Below are 13,169 nucleotides of genomic sequence, written 5' to 3'. Positions count from 1 at the left end.
AGAGCACAAGGGTGAAGTGGTCTTTAGAATACATTGAGCACTTGGTGAGATCACAGTGGAACATATGCTGGGAAAGTTGGGGGTTGGGTCAGAAGGGTGTTGGAACAGCATTTTCTTCATCTGCTGGGCTATTGAGAAGATTGCTTACCATGACAATCACCACTTTGAAAGGTGTCACTTGGCCCAGTTAGCTAGGGGCTGTTCTCAGAGTTTGCAGTGTTCCATAATGGTTGGCAAATGGCACAGCGCGGAAATAACTTGCCTAGTGAGCAAGAGGTTGCCGGTTTGAATCCCTGCTGGTATGTTTCCCAGACTATGGGAAACTTCTATATTGGGCAGCAGTGATAGAGGAAGATGCTGAAAGGCATCATCTCATATTGCACGGGAGGAGGAATGGTGAACCCCTCCTGTATTCTACCAAAGACAATCATAGGGCTCTGTGATCGCCAGGAGTCGATACTGATTCGACGGCACAATTTACCTTTATAATGGTTGGCATGTCAGCCAGGCTTCAGATCTCCACTCAGCTGTCACAGTAGGAGCCTCGGTCTGGGCTCCCTCTTAGTGGCTGAGGTAAGGTCGGTGGTGTTTATCTTCTGGTACTGGCCATATGCTTGTCAGTTCTGTTGTCCCTTATTAGCAATGGGATGCATGTGTTAAGTTCCTGAGGGGTGGCCAGTTAGACTGCAAGTCTAGTATTTTAAATTATTTAAACCAGTGTAAACCACCTTAAGTGGCGCAGTGGGGAAATGCTTGACTAACAAGCAGAAGGTTGCCGGTTCGAATCCCCACTCATACTATATCTGGCAGAAGCGCTATAGGAAGGTGCTGAAAGGCATCATCTCCTACTGTGCGGGAGGAGGCAATGGTAAACCCCTCCTGTATTCTACCAAAAGAAAACCACAGGCCTCTGTGGGTGCCAGGAGTTGAAATCAACTTGACAATACGCTTTACCTAATAGTGGCTAAAAAAGTGAGCGGAGAACCAGAACTTTGTCGGTTCAAATGTTGCCCCTGCTGACAGCTCTCCAGGTGGCCTTGGGTGAACCAGCCGTGGTCCAGCAGCAATCTTGGTTGCCACCAGCTCATTTGGCAACTCAAGAGCAGGCCTTCTCTGTGCTGCCGCAGGGCTTTGGAATATGCTCCCTGTCAAAATAAGAGCATCTTCATCTCTGATGGCTTTTAAAAAGACCCTCAAGATATAACTGTTTTCTTAGGCTTTTTAATTAAAATTAATTTTAAGCTTATCTAATTGTTTTTATTCTGTGAAATGGTTTTAATTTGTTTTTTGTGGAATGGTTTTAATGGTTTTTTGCTCTGTTTATATAGAGAATACAAAATATTCTAGAACATCCTAGAGAATACTAAATATTCTATTGAGTATTCTAGAATACTAAATATTCGTAGTTTGTAGAAATACACATATCAGGCGGTATATAATAAATAAGTAATAAAGAAATGAATAATTATGGGGATAATGCATAGGGATTTTAAATAATTCCTACACATGTAAGCACATAGGTTGCTGTAAACATTGGATTACTACATGCAAAGCACGTTGCACAGTCAAAAGGTGGCATACAAATGTTGATTAGGTTCATTTAAATTTTTGTAACTTTCCCAAGACGGCAAACACAGCAGGACTCCACTTCTTAAGTTGTGATTTGGACCTCCTGGAAGACTCGCCTCCTGTGATGATGGTATTGAAAATGGTGTCTCTGGCGGATGCTGAGGAGGGCTCCTACCTTGCTCTCAGAATGAGACGCCTGGTTGCTGGAGTTGAACTGGATGATGTTCCTGTGAATATGGCATACATGTGGATGCTGTTACTGTGATAGCTAACAGCATAGCAACAAAGAACATGAGCTGGGAAGTCTCTGGTTCATGGTGGAGTTAGGCAAGCTATTTTATTTCGGATTCTAGTCCCTCTCCCTGACTATAAGGGAGGATCATGCTGGCGCAGTTTGCGGGGTAGTTACAACTATTATTATTTTGATGGTTGGTGGTGGTTGGTGGTGGTTGATGGTTGACTTGACTGTTGACTGATGATGACTTTGCACATGGCACCCTACAGAGCTACAAAGATAAGATAGGTCTGCATCCCCAAGACGCTTACAGTTTAGGTAAACAGTGGGGGGAACAGCTTTGATCAGCTGTAAGCTGTTTTTTAATTGTTTGGCATTAAATTTTTGTAACTGTTTTGATTTGGTTGTAATTCTGGCTTTATTGTTGGTTTTGGAAACGGCCATGAGATGTTGGAAGAGGCGGTATAGGAATGTAATAAATATGCGGGGGGATTTGCACTTATGAGTACCTTAGCAGGATGCTCGCCATGAGAAAACCACCAACACAGATACTTCTTCTTTCTCGCCCTGTAGAGATGTCGGGAACAGGGGCTGACATTTCCTTGGTGCACTGGAAGCAGCAGTGGCTAGAAAACGGCACCCTCTACTTCCACGTTTCCATGGGGAGCACCGAGCAACTCTCTCGGGTGACGCCTCCGACCCTGCAGGAGCCCTCCGAGATCGTGGAGGAGCAGATGCATATTCTTCACATCTCCGTCATGGTAAGTGGTGTCTCCTCGCTTCTGCCAGTCAGGGTGGCTGTCCAGGTGGTGTGGCATGAATGCCAGTCTGATGCCTGCCAGCGAAAAGGCGGCCCTTCTCCCCGCTCCCCATCGGCCCACCCATCCTAAGCCCCTTCTGCAAGTGAGGATGAGGATAGTCTTGCAGAAAGTGGGTTTCCCCCCTGAAACATTGCTGTGTTTAACAACTCCACAGCTGCAGGCTTGTAGGATCCAGCCCCTAACCACTACAGGCTTAGGGCCAAGATACCTCAAGGACTTGCCTACTCATGCATAGCTCTTCCTGGCCATGTACAGATGCTCTACTGTATGTCCCACCGCCTTCTGAAGCAGGATTGTTGGTAAGCCTTCTCAGTGGTGACCCCGGATCTTTGGAACCTGCTGCCTCTTGATCTTAGGCTTGTCCCCTCCCTTCACCTCACTTATATATTTTTGTGTGTGATTGCCGGGCTTTAATGACTCTTTTACCCTGCACTTCTATGATTTTAAAGATTGTCCTACTTTAGTTCTTAATGTAAGCTGCCACTCATTCATTTATGAAGAATGGCGGCATATACATACTTTAAATAAAACGCACACAAATTTGGCCCTCCAGCTGTTTTAGGACTACAGCTCCCACCATCCTCAGGTACAGTGGTGAGGGATGATGGGAGTTGTAGTACACTTCCCTGTTCTTGTGCAAGGTGGATTGTTCTTGAATATAGCAGTGTATTAAAGCTCTACAGCTGGATGTTGGCAGGATCCTGCCCCTCGCTTTGCAGTGTGGTGTGGCCACATTGCCTTTTTGAAGTTGCTTCAGGGGCAGCAACATGTGGCCTGGAGGAGTCTGGACGGCTGTTCTCTCGAGGGCAGGGGTGAATGCGAGACGACAAACGGGACGGCTTCAGCAAGCCTTTGTTCTTGCTGTCTGGTACAGCTTAAGCTATACGCCCGGGAAACTTCAGTGCTGTCAAGAGAGTGTCTTTCCCCCACTCTCTGCAGTCAGATAAAGACGAGACGATGGGACAGCTGATGCCTCGACACTTTCTCAAAGTTTGATCTTGCCCATCAAGCGGGTGTCTGCTGCAGAGCAGCTTCCACTGTTCTGAAAGACAAATACGTTGTTACAGCGTCCTACGAATGGACGCTCCATCACTTCAAGGCTTTCCTTTGTTACTGCTCTTTCAAGCCGTTGCTGTGCAGACTTTCTGGGTTTGGGTGGAGAGGGTTCCAATATAGTAGCCTCTGAGTGGTGCTGATCAGAGAGAAGGCAAAGGGGAGGTGTGGGTGGTGTCTGAACTCCATTGACCGACTCAAGATGCTCTTCATTAGCTTTGTGATGACCTTTCCAGGCAGCAGTAATTTATTCCATATTAACTTGGGCCATGAAGTGTCTCAGTACTGCTTGCGCAGACACTGCAATGGGGACTGGGGCTTTTACTCCCTTCCTTCCTTCAACAGCCGTGGCTGAATTGTATTTCCTGGCGTTGAATTATAGCGGTGAGTTGAAAGTGGTCTGCAGTACGTTTGGCTTGGAAGTGTGCACGCTCTCTGTTGGTGGGGGGAGCTTTTTCGAATGCAGGATCTCCTCCCTTGTTACTTCCATTTGCTGTTTCATGGTTCTGGTGGCAGCACAGGGACTTAGGAAGCGGCCTTCTGCCGAGTAGATTGGTCCATCTTGTTCAGGGTTGTCTGCATTGACTGGCAGCAGCTTGCCAAGGTTTCGGGCAAGAGTCATGCCCAGCCCAACCTGGAGATGCTGCCAGGGATTGAACTCTGTGCATGCAGAGCAGATGCAGCTCGAACATTGAGCTACAGCCACTTCAAGTGAACAAATTCTGGCTCTCTGGAAACAAGGCGTCTACCAGAACAGGCAAAGAGTGCCTATTGCAGGGCTGCTCAACTCCAGCCCTCCTGCAGATGTTGGCCTACAACTCCCACAATCCCTGGCTGTTGGCCACTGTGATTGGGGATTAGCAACATAGGTAGCTGCCATATACTGAGTCAGACTATTGGTCCATCTAGCTCAGTATTGTCTACCCAGACTGGCAGTGGCTTCTCCAAGGTTGCAGGCAGGAATCTCTCTCAGCCCTGTCTTGGAGAAACCAGGGAGGGTACTTGAAACCTTCTGTTCTTCCCAGAGTGGCTCCATCCCCTAAGGGAATCTCTTCCAGTGCTCACACATCAGGTCTCCCATTCATATGCAACCAGGGCAGACCCTGCTTAACTAAGGGGCCAAGTCATGCTTGCTACCAGAAGACTAGCTCTCCTCTCCTGGGAGAGGATTATGGGCATTGTAGTCCAAAAACAGCTGGAGGGCTTAAGTTGAGCAGGTCTGGCCTATTGTTCTACATAATGACATAAGAAGAGCCCTGCTGGATCAGGCCCAAGACCTATCTAGTGCCACATCCTGTTCCCCTCAGTGGCCCACTAGTTGCCTTGGGAAACTCAACCGCCAGGAAATGAAAGCATGAAACCTCTCCTGCCATTGCTCCCTTGCACCTGGTCCTACCTCTGAGCCTGGAGGTAGCCTATAGCCGTCAAGACTAGTAGCCACTGACAGACCTGTCCCCTTCAGTAGCAAGGGTTGGATTCTGATAGGTGCAGGAGAACACAAACTCACATACTGGTCCAGTGTGAAGCTAAGGGCTCCATGTTTGAGAAGCAAAGCAATTGTTCCTGGGTCCCAACGTCTGCAGCTCAACATTCCTCAGTCCAGGAGCATCTTCTTTAATAACAAAATTAATACTTGCTTTGTTCTCTGGCAGCGTTTCCCCCCTAATCGCTCCCCAATGAGACGTAACATTAATTACTACTTTTAAAGGAAGTTCCGTCTCCATTACTGTCACCACCTCTTCTCCTCTTGGCTCGAAGATCTGAAATCTGTCTTCTGCATGAAAGCGAGTCAGCGCGGGAGGAATATGCAAAGATCTGTATTCTTATTTATTTGCTTAAAAAACCCCCAAACCCTGTAATGTCAAATACAAAGGAATCAATATTTTTGTCATTACGCCGGCTGTCATCCACCTCCTCCCCTGGCGCCATAATCGTAGCTGTCATTTGGGTTTTAATTGTGTTGTTTCCTCTTGTGTGTGGAAGTAAATCTTATCTGTTTTGGATTAAAATTCAATGAAGGTCACAGCGGCTTGAAAATTTACCAGGCTGCTGCAATTAATGTTCATTTGGCTTTGATAAATTGGGATGTTTCCCCACAATAGAAGTGGAGTGGATTTCAGAAGCCATAATTCTTCCATTAACTCAATGATTTCCCCTGCATGATGAAGCAACCCGCCACGGCTTGGTTTGTCATCTGTCACTTCAAGGTTCTGGGCATATGCCTGATATGATTTATTATGATTATTTGGGCTGCTTGTGTCAAAACATTTAAAACCACTAATTATTCTTCCCCTGTAAAGTGCTGAATTAAACAAAACATGCGATGCCTCCCTTCCCTCTGCTCCACTGATTCCCCTGCTTAATTATCGTTCCCGGTCATTATAAATCCTTGCTAAGGGCTTCCTTTCATATGGTTGGCTTGAGATGCGGCTGGTTTAGAATTCCTCCGAGCGTTCCCTGTGGGCTCTGTTGAAGCAGGTGGCAGTGGGAAGGGCCAATTTCTCAACATGCTCCTTCATCCAGGTGCACTTCTGATGCTTGGTTCCGAAAGCCAACTTGCCTGATGCCTGAATTAGGCAACAACCACCGAGAAAGTTGGCATTGCTTGTTTGTATTGAAATCTTAGGGGGGAAAGGGATGACCCAAAGATCCTCATGCTTACATAGGATCTCACTTGCCAGCCAGCCCTTACCTCTCAGTAGCCAGCCATTACTTGTGGTCACCTCAGAGGAGAGAAGTGGCCTTCTGTCACTTGCATTGGGATATGGAGATAGTGAGAAACAGTGGGAACCTTCTCCTGTTAGACCTCTGAGGAGGAGGACATGTGTGGTGCTGGGTGTCCTGCTCACCAGAGGATTGGGGGCCCTTGTTTCTGGCAAGCGAATTTGTAGATGCCTGCCTAGGAAGCTGCTTTACTGAGAGTCAAGGTCATTGGTCCTTCTGGCTCAGTAATGTCTTGACCGGGGGTGTCCCATTTTAAGACCTGGGGGCCAGTGGCGGTCCCCATCAGTCCTAAGTGAGACCCCTATCTAATTGTTGGTTGGGCCTAAGTGAAGCTTGGGCCAGAGCTGAACAGTACAGTTCCCCCTGGCACTATGTGGATATGACAATTCTCACCATACGATGCTGTGCATAGGACTCGTTGAAGGGAATTGGGGCGTTGTTGAGCCCGTGTGCCATCTTGGAAGACGTGCACAGAGTGCTGGGCAGTGTCGCCCTCCCCAGTGCTTTTCTCCTAGAGCTCTTCATTTCTCTTAAAGTGCAGGATTGTGCAGAGGTTAGCACAGTGGGAAATGGCGTTCTCATTAAAGTATCTCCCTCCCCTTCCTGAGTGGCTCCTGCTGGAAAACTAGTGCAGATCACTGGTCTTCACTTGCTGGCACTGTGGCGCTTCAGACAGGCCAGGATCTCCCCCACTCCTCCTTGGAGATGCTCTCAGGGATTGAACCTGAGGCCTGCCGCCTGAGCTCTGCTCACGACCTGTGCTTCGTCCACGAGCCCATAGCAAGGCCAGTCGTAAGTCAGACTCGTACCAGCGATAAAGCTCTACTCGGAATCCATGCTCAAAAATAAATCATGCTTCTAACGCACCGTATGCAAATATGTTGATTCTGAGTATTAACTTGCTCAGTTTGCATTTTTCTTAATTTGGTGATTTATTGCACGGATTTGCCGTTGCGACACTTCTAAATGCCTCAGGTTACTGTGTGCTTAATTTCTGAAATTGGGCCCTCCCTGCTAATCTTACTTGGGCTTCTCTCGCCCCTGCCCTTTCTTCCCAGCACCCCACTGCTCCAGGGGCAGGATTGCAGAGAAGATCTGTGCTTGCTCTAGAATGCACATATAGCCTGCTGGCATATGTGAGGATCTCTAGACAGAAGCAGCAATTATTCGAGGAGGAGGAGAGCAGGATATCTCTGACATAAAACGTAGGGAAATGTGAGGGGGGAAAACAGTGAACTTTCGGATTGTGTTTCCTTTCAAATCGCACTGGGTCAATTGGAGAAGTGGGGAGGAAGAGCAGACATCCACCCCCCACCCCCGGCGCAAATCCATAGTGGAATACCCCTCTTCCAAGGGGGATTGAACCCAGCACCTCTTGGTCTTGAAAAACATTTCTTTAGGGAAAAAGCTCCGGCGAGGTAGAGGATTCAGTTTGCCTCGTCCACTCAGAAATGCTATTATTGAAGCACTCCCCACACTAGAGATTCAGCCAGATTTGGGTCCTACCACCAAGTTTATCTGCACCTTAAAGGGAGTAGTGTTGCTTCTTCATGCTCTCTGTTCATCATGCTACAGAGTTTGTGCCTGCATGCTGCCCTGTTCTGGACGTTGCCCAAGTTTTACCATTAAGCCGCTCTGGAAACTTTGGTTGAAAGGTGGTATATAAATATTTGTCAAGGAAAAAAGGCAGGAAGCCATCTCCCCCTGTTGCTGAAGTGGACACTCGTTACCTCTCCCTCAGTCTTTGGTTGGCCACCACACGGGTAGCTTCTCATCACATAAGAACAACCTTGCTGGATTTGGCCCAAGGCCCATCCAGCATCCTGTTCCCCACAGTGGCCCACCAGATGCCTCTGGGAAGCCCATAGTCAGGAGCTGAGGGCATGCCCTCTCTCCTGTTGTTGCTCCCCTTCGGCTGGTATGTAGAGGCCTCTTTCCTCTGAGGCTGGAGTTGGCCTATAGCCACCAGACTAGTAGCCATTGATAGATTCGTCCTTGGAGCATCTCCTTGGTTTACCTGTGAAACAGTTATCAAAGATGCTGCTAGTTGATTGATTGCCCGTTGTCATCAGGAGTGTCAAGTTCTCTTTGCTCCTTCACCCTTAGCCACTCACACCCTCTGCCTGTAGGTGGAGGTCTGCTTCCGGATCCTATTGCGCCCTATACATTTACCCCCTTAGGTGCTTCATGCTCTTTAAGTGGCTGTAGGTTGCCTCACAGTATGTGAACTGGCTTGAGTCTGTGCCTTACAAATCTCCCCGTCAGTCTCTGGAATTGAGGGTACATAGTTGCTGCTGCTGCTGTTGTTGTTATTTATTTGATTTCTATACAGCCCTTCCAAAAATGGCTCAGGGCGGTTTACAAAGAGAAATAAACAAATAAGATGGCTCCCTGTCCCCAAAGGGCTCATAATCTAAAAAGAAACATAAGATAGACACCAGCAACAGTCACTGGAAGTACTGTGCTGGGGGTGGATAGGGCCAGTTACTCTCCCCCTGCTAAATAAAGTGAATCGCCACGTTAAAAGGTGCCTCTTTGCCAAGTTAGCAGTTGCACTAAGGAGGATGTAGAGATCCTTGCATGGACGGGGACTCTGTTATTGGTGTGAAGCCTTCTGAGAATGTGTTGTTCTTGTTCTTGTTCTTGTCATTATTACATTTATATCCCGCTCTTCCTCCAAGGAGCCCAGAGTGGTGCACTGCATACTTGAGTTTCTCTTTCACAACAACCCTGTGAAGTAGGTTAGGCTGAGAGAGAAGTGACTGGCCCAGAGTCACCCAGCAAGTTTCATGGCTGATTGGGGATTTGAATTCGGGTCTCCCTGGTTCTAGTCTAGCACTCTAACCACTACACCACGCTGGCTCTTTGTAGTGCTTGGTTTGCTTACAAGGACACGCAGAGAGGGGTTCTTGGTGGTTGCTCCGCAGTTATGAAACTCTCTTCCCTAGGGGTAATTCTAAAACTGGAGCCCAAGTCGCCTTTAGATGCAAATTTGCTTTAAGAGCAAATCTGTGTTCACTACATCCTCCTGCCTGTCCTGTGCCAGCTGCTACAGGCCAACGTGTGATCTCCCACTGACTCCTCCTTGGCTGCCCTTCTAAGAAGTGAGCAAGCCGGCTGCCAGCTAAGTCCAGTTCTTACTGATACCAGCCTCTTTCTCCCGACACCGCTGCTTTATTTTTAACTGCCGGTATTGTTTTGATGATTTGTCACTGGAGTGGGTTCTGCCAGCTTTCGTGTCAAGAATAAAGTAGACTCTTAAACATTTCACTCTACTGAACTCTATGGCTGTGCAGAGTGCAACCTGGAAAAAAATGCTGGAAAGTGCTTAATGTATTGACGCAAATTTTGGGTATCGGTAATTATCTGAATTTCTTGGAACATTTCCTGATGCTCCCCTGTCCTTTGCTGGACAGATTGCAGCTGGGCAACAGACAGGAATAGGGAACAGGGCTGTGGAGAATTTTCCTCTTGATAGATACATGGGCATTTTGACCCCCCACCCTTCCCCTCCGCAACATAGTGTGAAATCCCCCTCCCCTTTGAGTATTCTGCTGGTTTTCCCTTGTGACTAGGCAAGCAGGGCATTGATCCAATCGTAGGAGTTAAAAAACCCCACCTCCTTGTTCCAGGAGAGAGGTGGAGGATTACTTCATCACATTCTGGGTCTGCTGTGCCCTCTTCTCCTTTTGCCCAGTTTCCTCCTCAGATGGGCTAATTTGCTGCTTCATCTGTCTTCTCTGTGGCTGCAGTCTTCATCCCACTCCGGAAATGCTCTGAGGGAGTGCAAAAGTGTCCTCCCTAAAGCTTTCGTGCTTGCTTCTGTATTGCAGAAAATCTCTTGATCTGATGAACCACACAGAACGTAAGAAATTGCATTATACAGAGTCAGACCATTGGAATGGTCCATCTAGCTCAGGATTGTCTACCCAGACGGGCAGCGGCTTCTCAAAGGTTGCAGACAGGAGTCTCTGCCAGCCCTATCTTGGAGATGCCCGGGAGTGGGGGGTGGAATTTGGAACCTTCTGCATGCAAGCAGGCAGGTGCTTTCCCCAGACCAGCCCTACGGGAATAACTTACAGTGCTCAGACAACACATTTAGTCTCCCATTCCAATGGGAGACTCTGCTTACCAAAGGGTGACAATTTATGCTTGCTACCGCAAGACCAGCTCTCCTCCATGCAACAACAGGGAAGATCTGCCAATGGACCAGATCATTATCTGGGGGCCATATCTGTTCCACAGGCTACTAGTTGGCCATCTCTGCCCTAGAGTGGAACTAGGAAGTCTTGTCTGACTCCAGGTGAACTCCCCTTTCTTGATGCTGTTTTGACTTGAGCGATCTGTGCCATTGGATGCACTTGGTGGGTTCCGTTCCCCCCCAAACCTGCACTGAACCTGACTCCAGAGGGCCTTCCAATCAATTAACTTTTCAAGATGGTTTCTGATGGAGACTTTCACAGGTACCCAATATATTGATGTAATTTAGTGACACTTACTCACTAAGAACCTTTCCCTATTGGCATTTCCTGATAGGTTACTTATTTGGTATGTCTGTTCAATCTCTTCTCCCCCCGCCTGCCCCCAGTAATACTGGCTTTCCCAACAACTTTCTTTCCTGTAACTTCTCTGCCATGGGGCCAACTCATCCCCCTTTCTACTTAACCCATCATAGCAAGCTGACTCCTTTGCTGTTCTGCTGCGCCATCATACTCTCTTTTGGAGGACTGTTTTGGCAGTTACGCTTTGCAGCTTTGGGGAATCCAAAAGCGGAAACCCCATATTTGCTACTCAGCCATAATGGAATTAAAGCCGAGAGAGCCACAGTGTGCATATTGTTTGCATGCATTTGGTTCATAATCCAAACTTATGCCAGAAGCAAAGAACAAAACACTGAATGCTTCATATTACCGTGTTGTTTTTAAAAGGACTGAGTGATAGCAGTCTTCTGCAGTCGGCTGAAGTTCTGAACCAGGCTTGACCGCCAAGGATTTAGAGTTATTTTGCTTGTTCCTCTTGCAGTGTCCAGCTCCCCATGCTGCCCAGAGCCTCTTGCTAAAGAGCCTCACCAAGCTTGCCTTGCAACAGTCTGTCTGGCTGTTTTCCTTTAAAGGATCACTTGCTATGGTCTCATCTGAAGAAGTCCAAGTACAGCTTCTGTCCAGGGTTTATAGGTCTGGGTTGAGTATATAATTCCCCTTACTTGCCAGGTTTTTAGCTCCATACAGATGTTCTAACCAGATGGAGTGATTGTGTATGTATGTGTGTGTGTGTGTGCTGCCGACAGGCTCAGTCACTCTTCAGTGTTTTAAACACTCCGGAGATGTTCAGCTCTGTCCCTAGCCTATGCATGCTTATTTCTGTGTTCAGTTCCCTTCAGCCCCCCAACTATGCAAGCATACGCAGGTGCGGGGGCTGAACCTCCAGCCACGATATTGCCTCGCCCTCCACTGCCTGGAGGGGGACAGCCGAAAGGGACTCAGTTTTACATCTGTTGTCTAGTTTGGCATCACATCTGACACCTTGTTGCATAAGAATGTTTTGGACTGCTGAGTTCACACAGCTCTGTTCTGAAATGGTAACCTGGACTGGTTTTCACTGAGCTGTAAGCAGGACCATAGCTATAATTGAGAGGGGAGATTGGAGGGAGGAATGAACCCTAGGCCCTGAGGGGAAACTGCCCCCCACCTGGCTGTGCAATAGCTCTGTTTCCCCCACTTTTGTCCCCCTGACTTACTGACATGCTTCTGGCCCCAGATTGGAGGACTCAACTTGACTTGTGGTGATACTGACATAGAAGAGGGATGTTGGAGACTGAGTTGTCCCCCTCCCACCCACCTCCACCATGTTCTTACAGTTCTTCAGCAGCAAAGCTTTGGGCGGGGGGTAGGATTTTTTTGACATGGTGCCTGGAGCAGGGGGAGGTGCCCATCTTTGCTTTTTGTCCCAGGGTCTGCTCCAGCCTCACTCATGGCTATAAACCTACCTCTGGGCTGCAGTAAAGACTGCAGCAGCCGTGGGCTCACGCTGGAATGCTTCTCCATGCAGTTAAATGCCCACAGAGAACACGGTCTTGCTTAGCATGCTGCTTGACATGCTAGCTTTCCGTGTGGAGGGAATTTCTAATTTTGCTCAGAGGAGCATCTCATCATGAGAGCCTTTGCGTCTAGATAATCTGCATCATCCAAAACTGCCTGGAGCTGAGGGGCCACCACCCACTCCAACCACCTTGCCCAACCACGGGAGAGTAGAAACAGGGCTGTAATTAGCTAACTCTGAGGGATCCAGTGTAGCTTTCTTCAAAAGTGGTCTAATAGCCTCCTTAAGACAAGGAGGCATCTTACCCTCCCTCAGAGAAGCATTTATAATGTTTTCCAGACACTCTCTGATGATATGATTATCAGATGAGATAAGCCAAGTTGGGCAAGGGTCAAGAGAACAGGTTGTAGGACGCACAGTCCGAAGCAGTTTGTCCACTTCCTCAGGAGTCACAAATTGAAAATGAATCCAATCTAATCCCATAAGAGGAGTTGCTGGACACCTCCACAGTAGACTCTGCAGTAACTGTGGAATCCAGCTTGGCCCGAATGAGATTTAGTCATTAAAAATGTCACAGTGAGTGACCGATGATTCCAAGTTTAAATTCAAGGGAGATGGGGTACATACTAGCCTTCTCACAACCCTAGACAACTCTGCTGGAGGTGAGTTTGTGGAAGCAATGTGGGTAGAAAAGAACTGCTTCTTTGCTGCCCGCACTGCCAGAGCAT

The 13,169-nt window shown here is 47.9% G+C and overlaps 1 protein-coding gene across 8 annotated transcripts in view; it reads left to right on the top strand.

Moving 5' to 3' along the window:
* Nucleotides 1–13,169, top strand: part of ASTN2 (astrotactin 2) — a 582,654-nt gene that overhangs the window by 124,851 nt on the left and 444,634 nt on the right. For all 8 annotated transcript variants that reach the window (XR_008312700.1, XR_008312701.1, XM_053281796.1 and 5 more), the window contains one exon: nt 2,378–2,565. Coding sequence is in view for 6 of the 8 variants with exons in the window: in XM_053281796.1 (XP_053137771.1) it covers nt 2,378–2,565 (188 nt within the window). In the remaining 2 variants the exon portion in view is untranslated. The remainder of the gene's footprint in view (nt 1–2,377; nt 2,566–13,169) is intronic.

Source organism: Hemicordylus capensis, chromosome 17, assembly GCF_027244095.1.
Source record: "Hemicordylus capensis ecotype Gifberg chromosome 17, rHemCap1.1.pri, whole genome shotgun sequence".
Taxonomy (NCBI): Eukaryota; Metazoa; Chordata; class Lepidosauria; order Squamata; family Cordylidae; genus Hemicordylus; species Hemicordylus capensis.
Note: the sequence above shows the minus strand (reverse complement) of the source record. Positions and strands in the feature narration are given on the sequence as shown.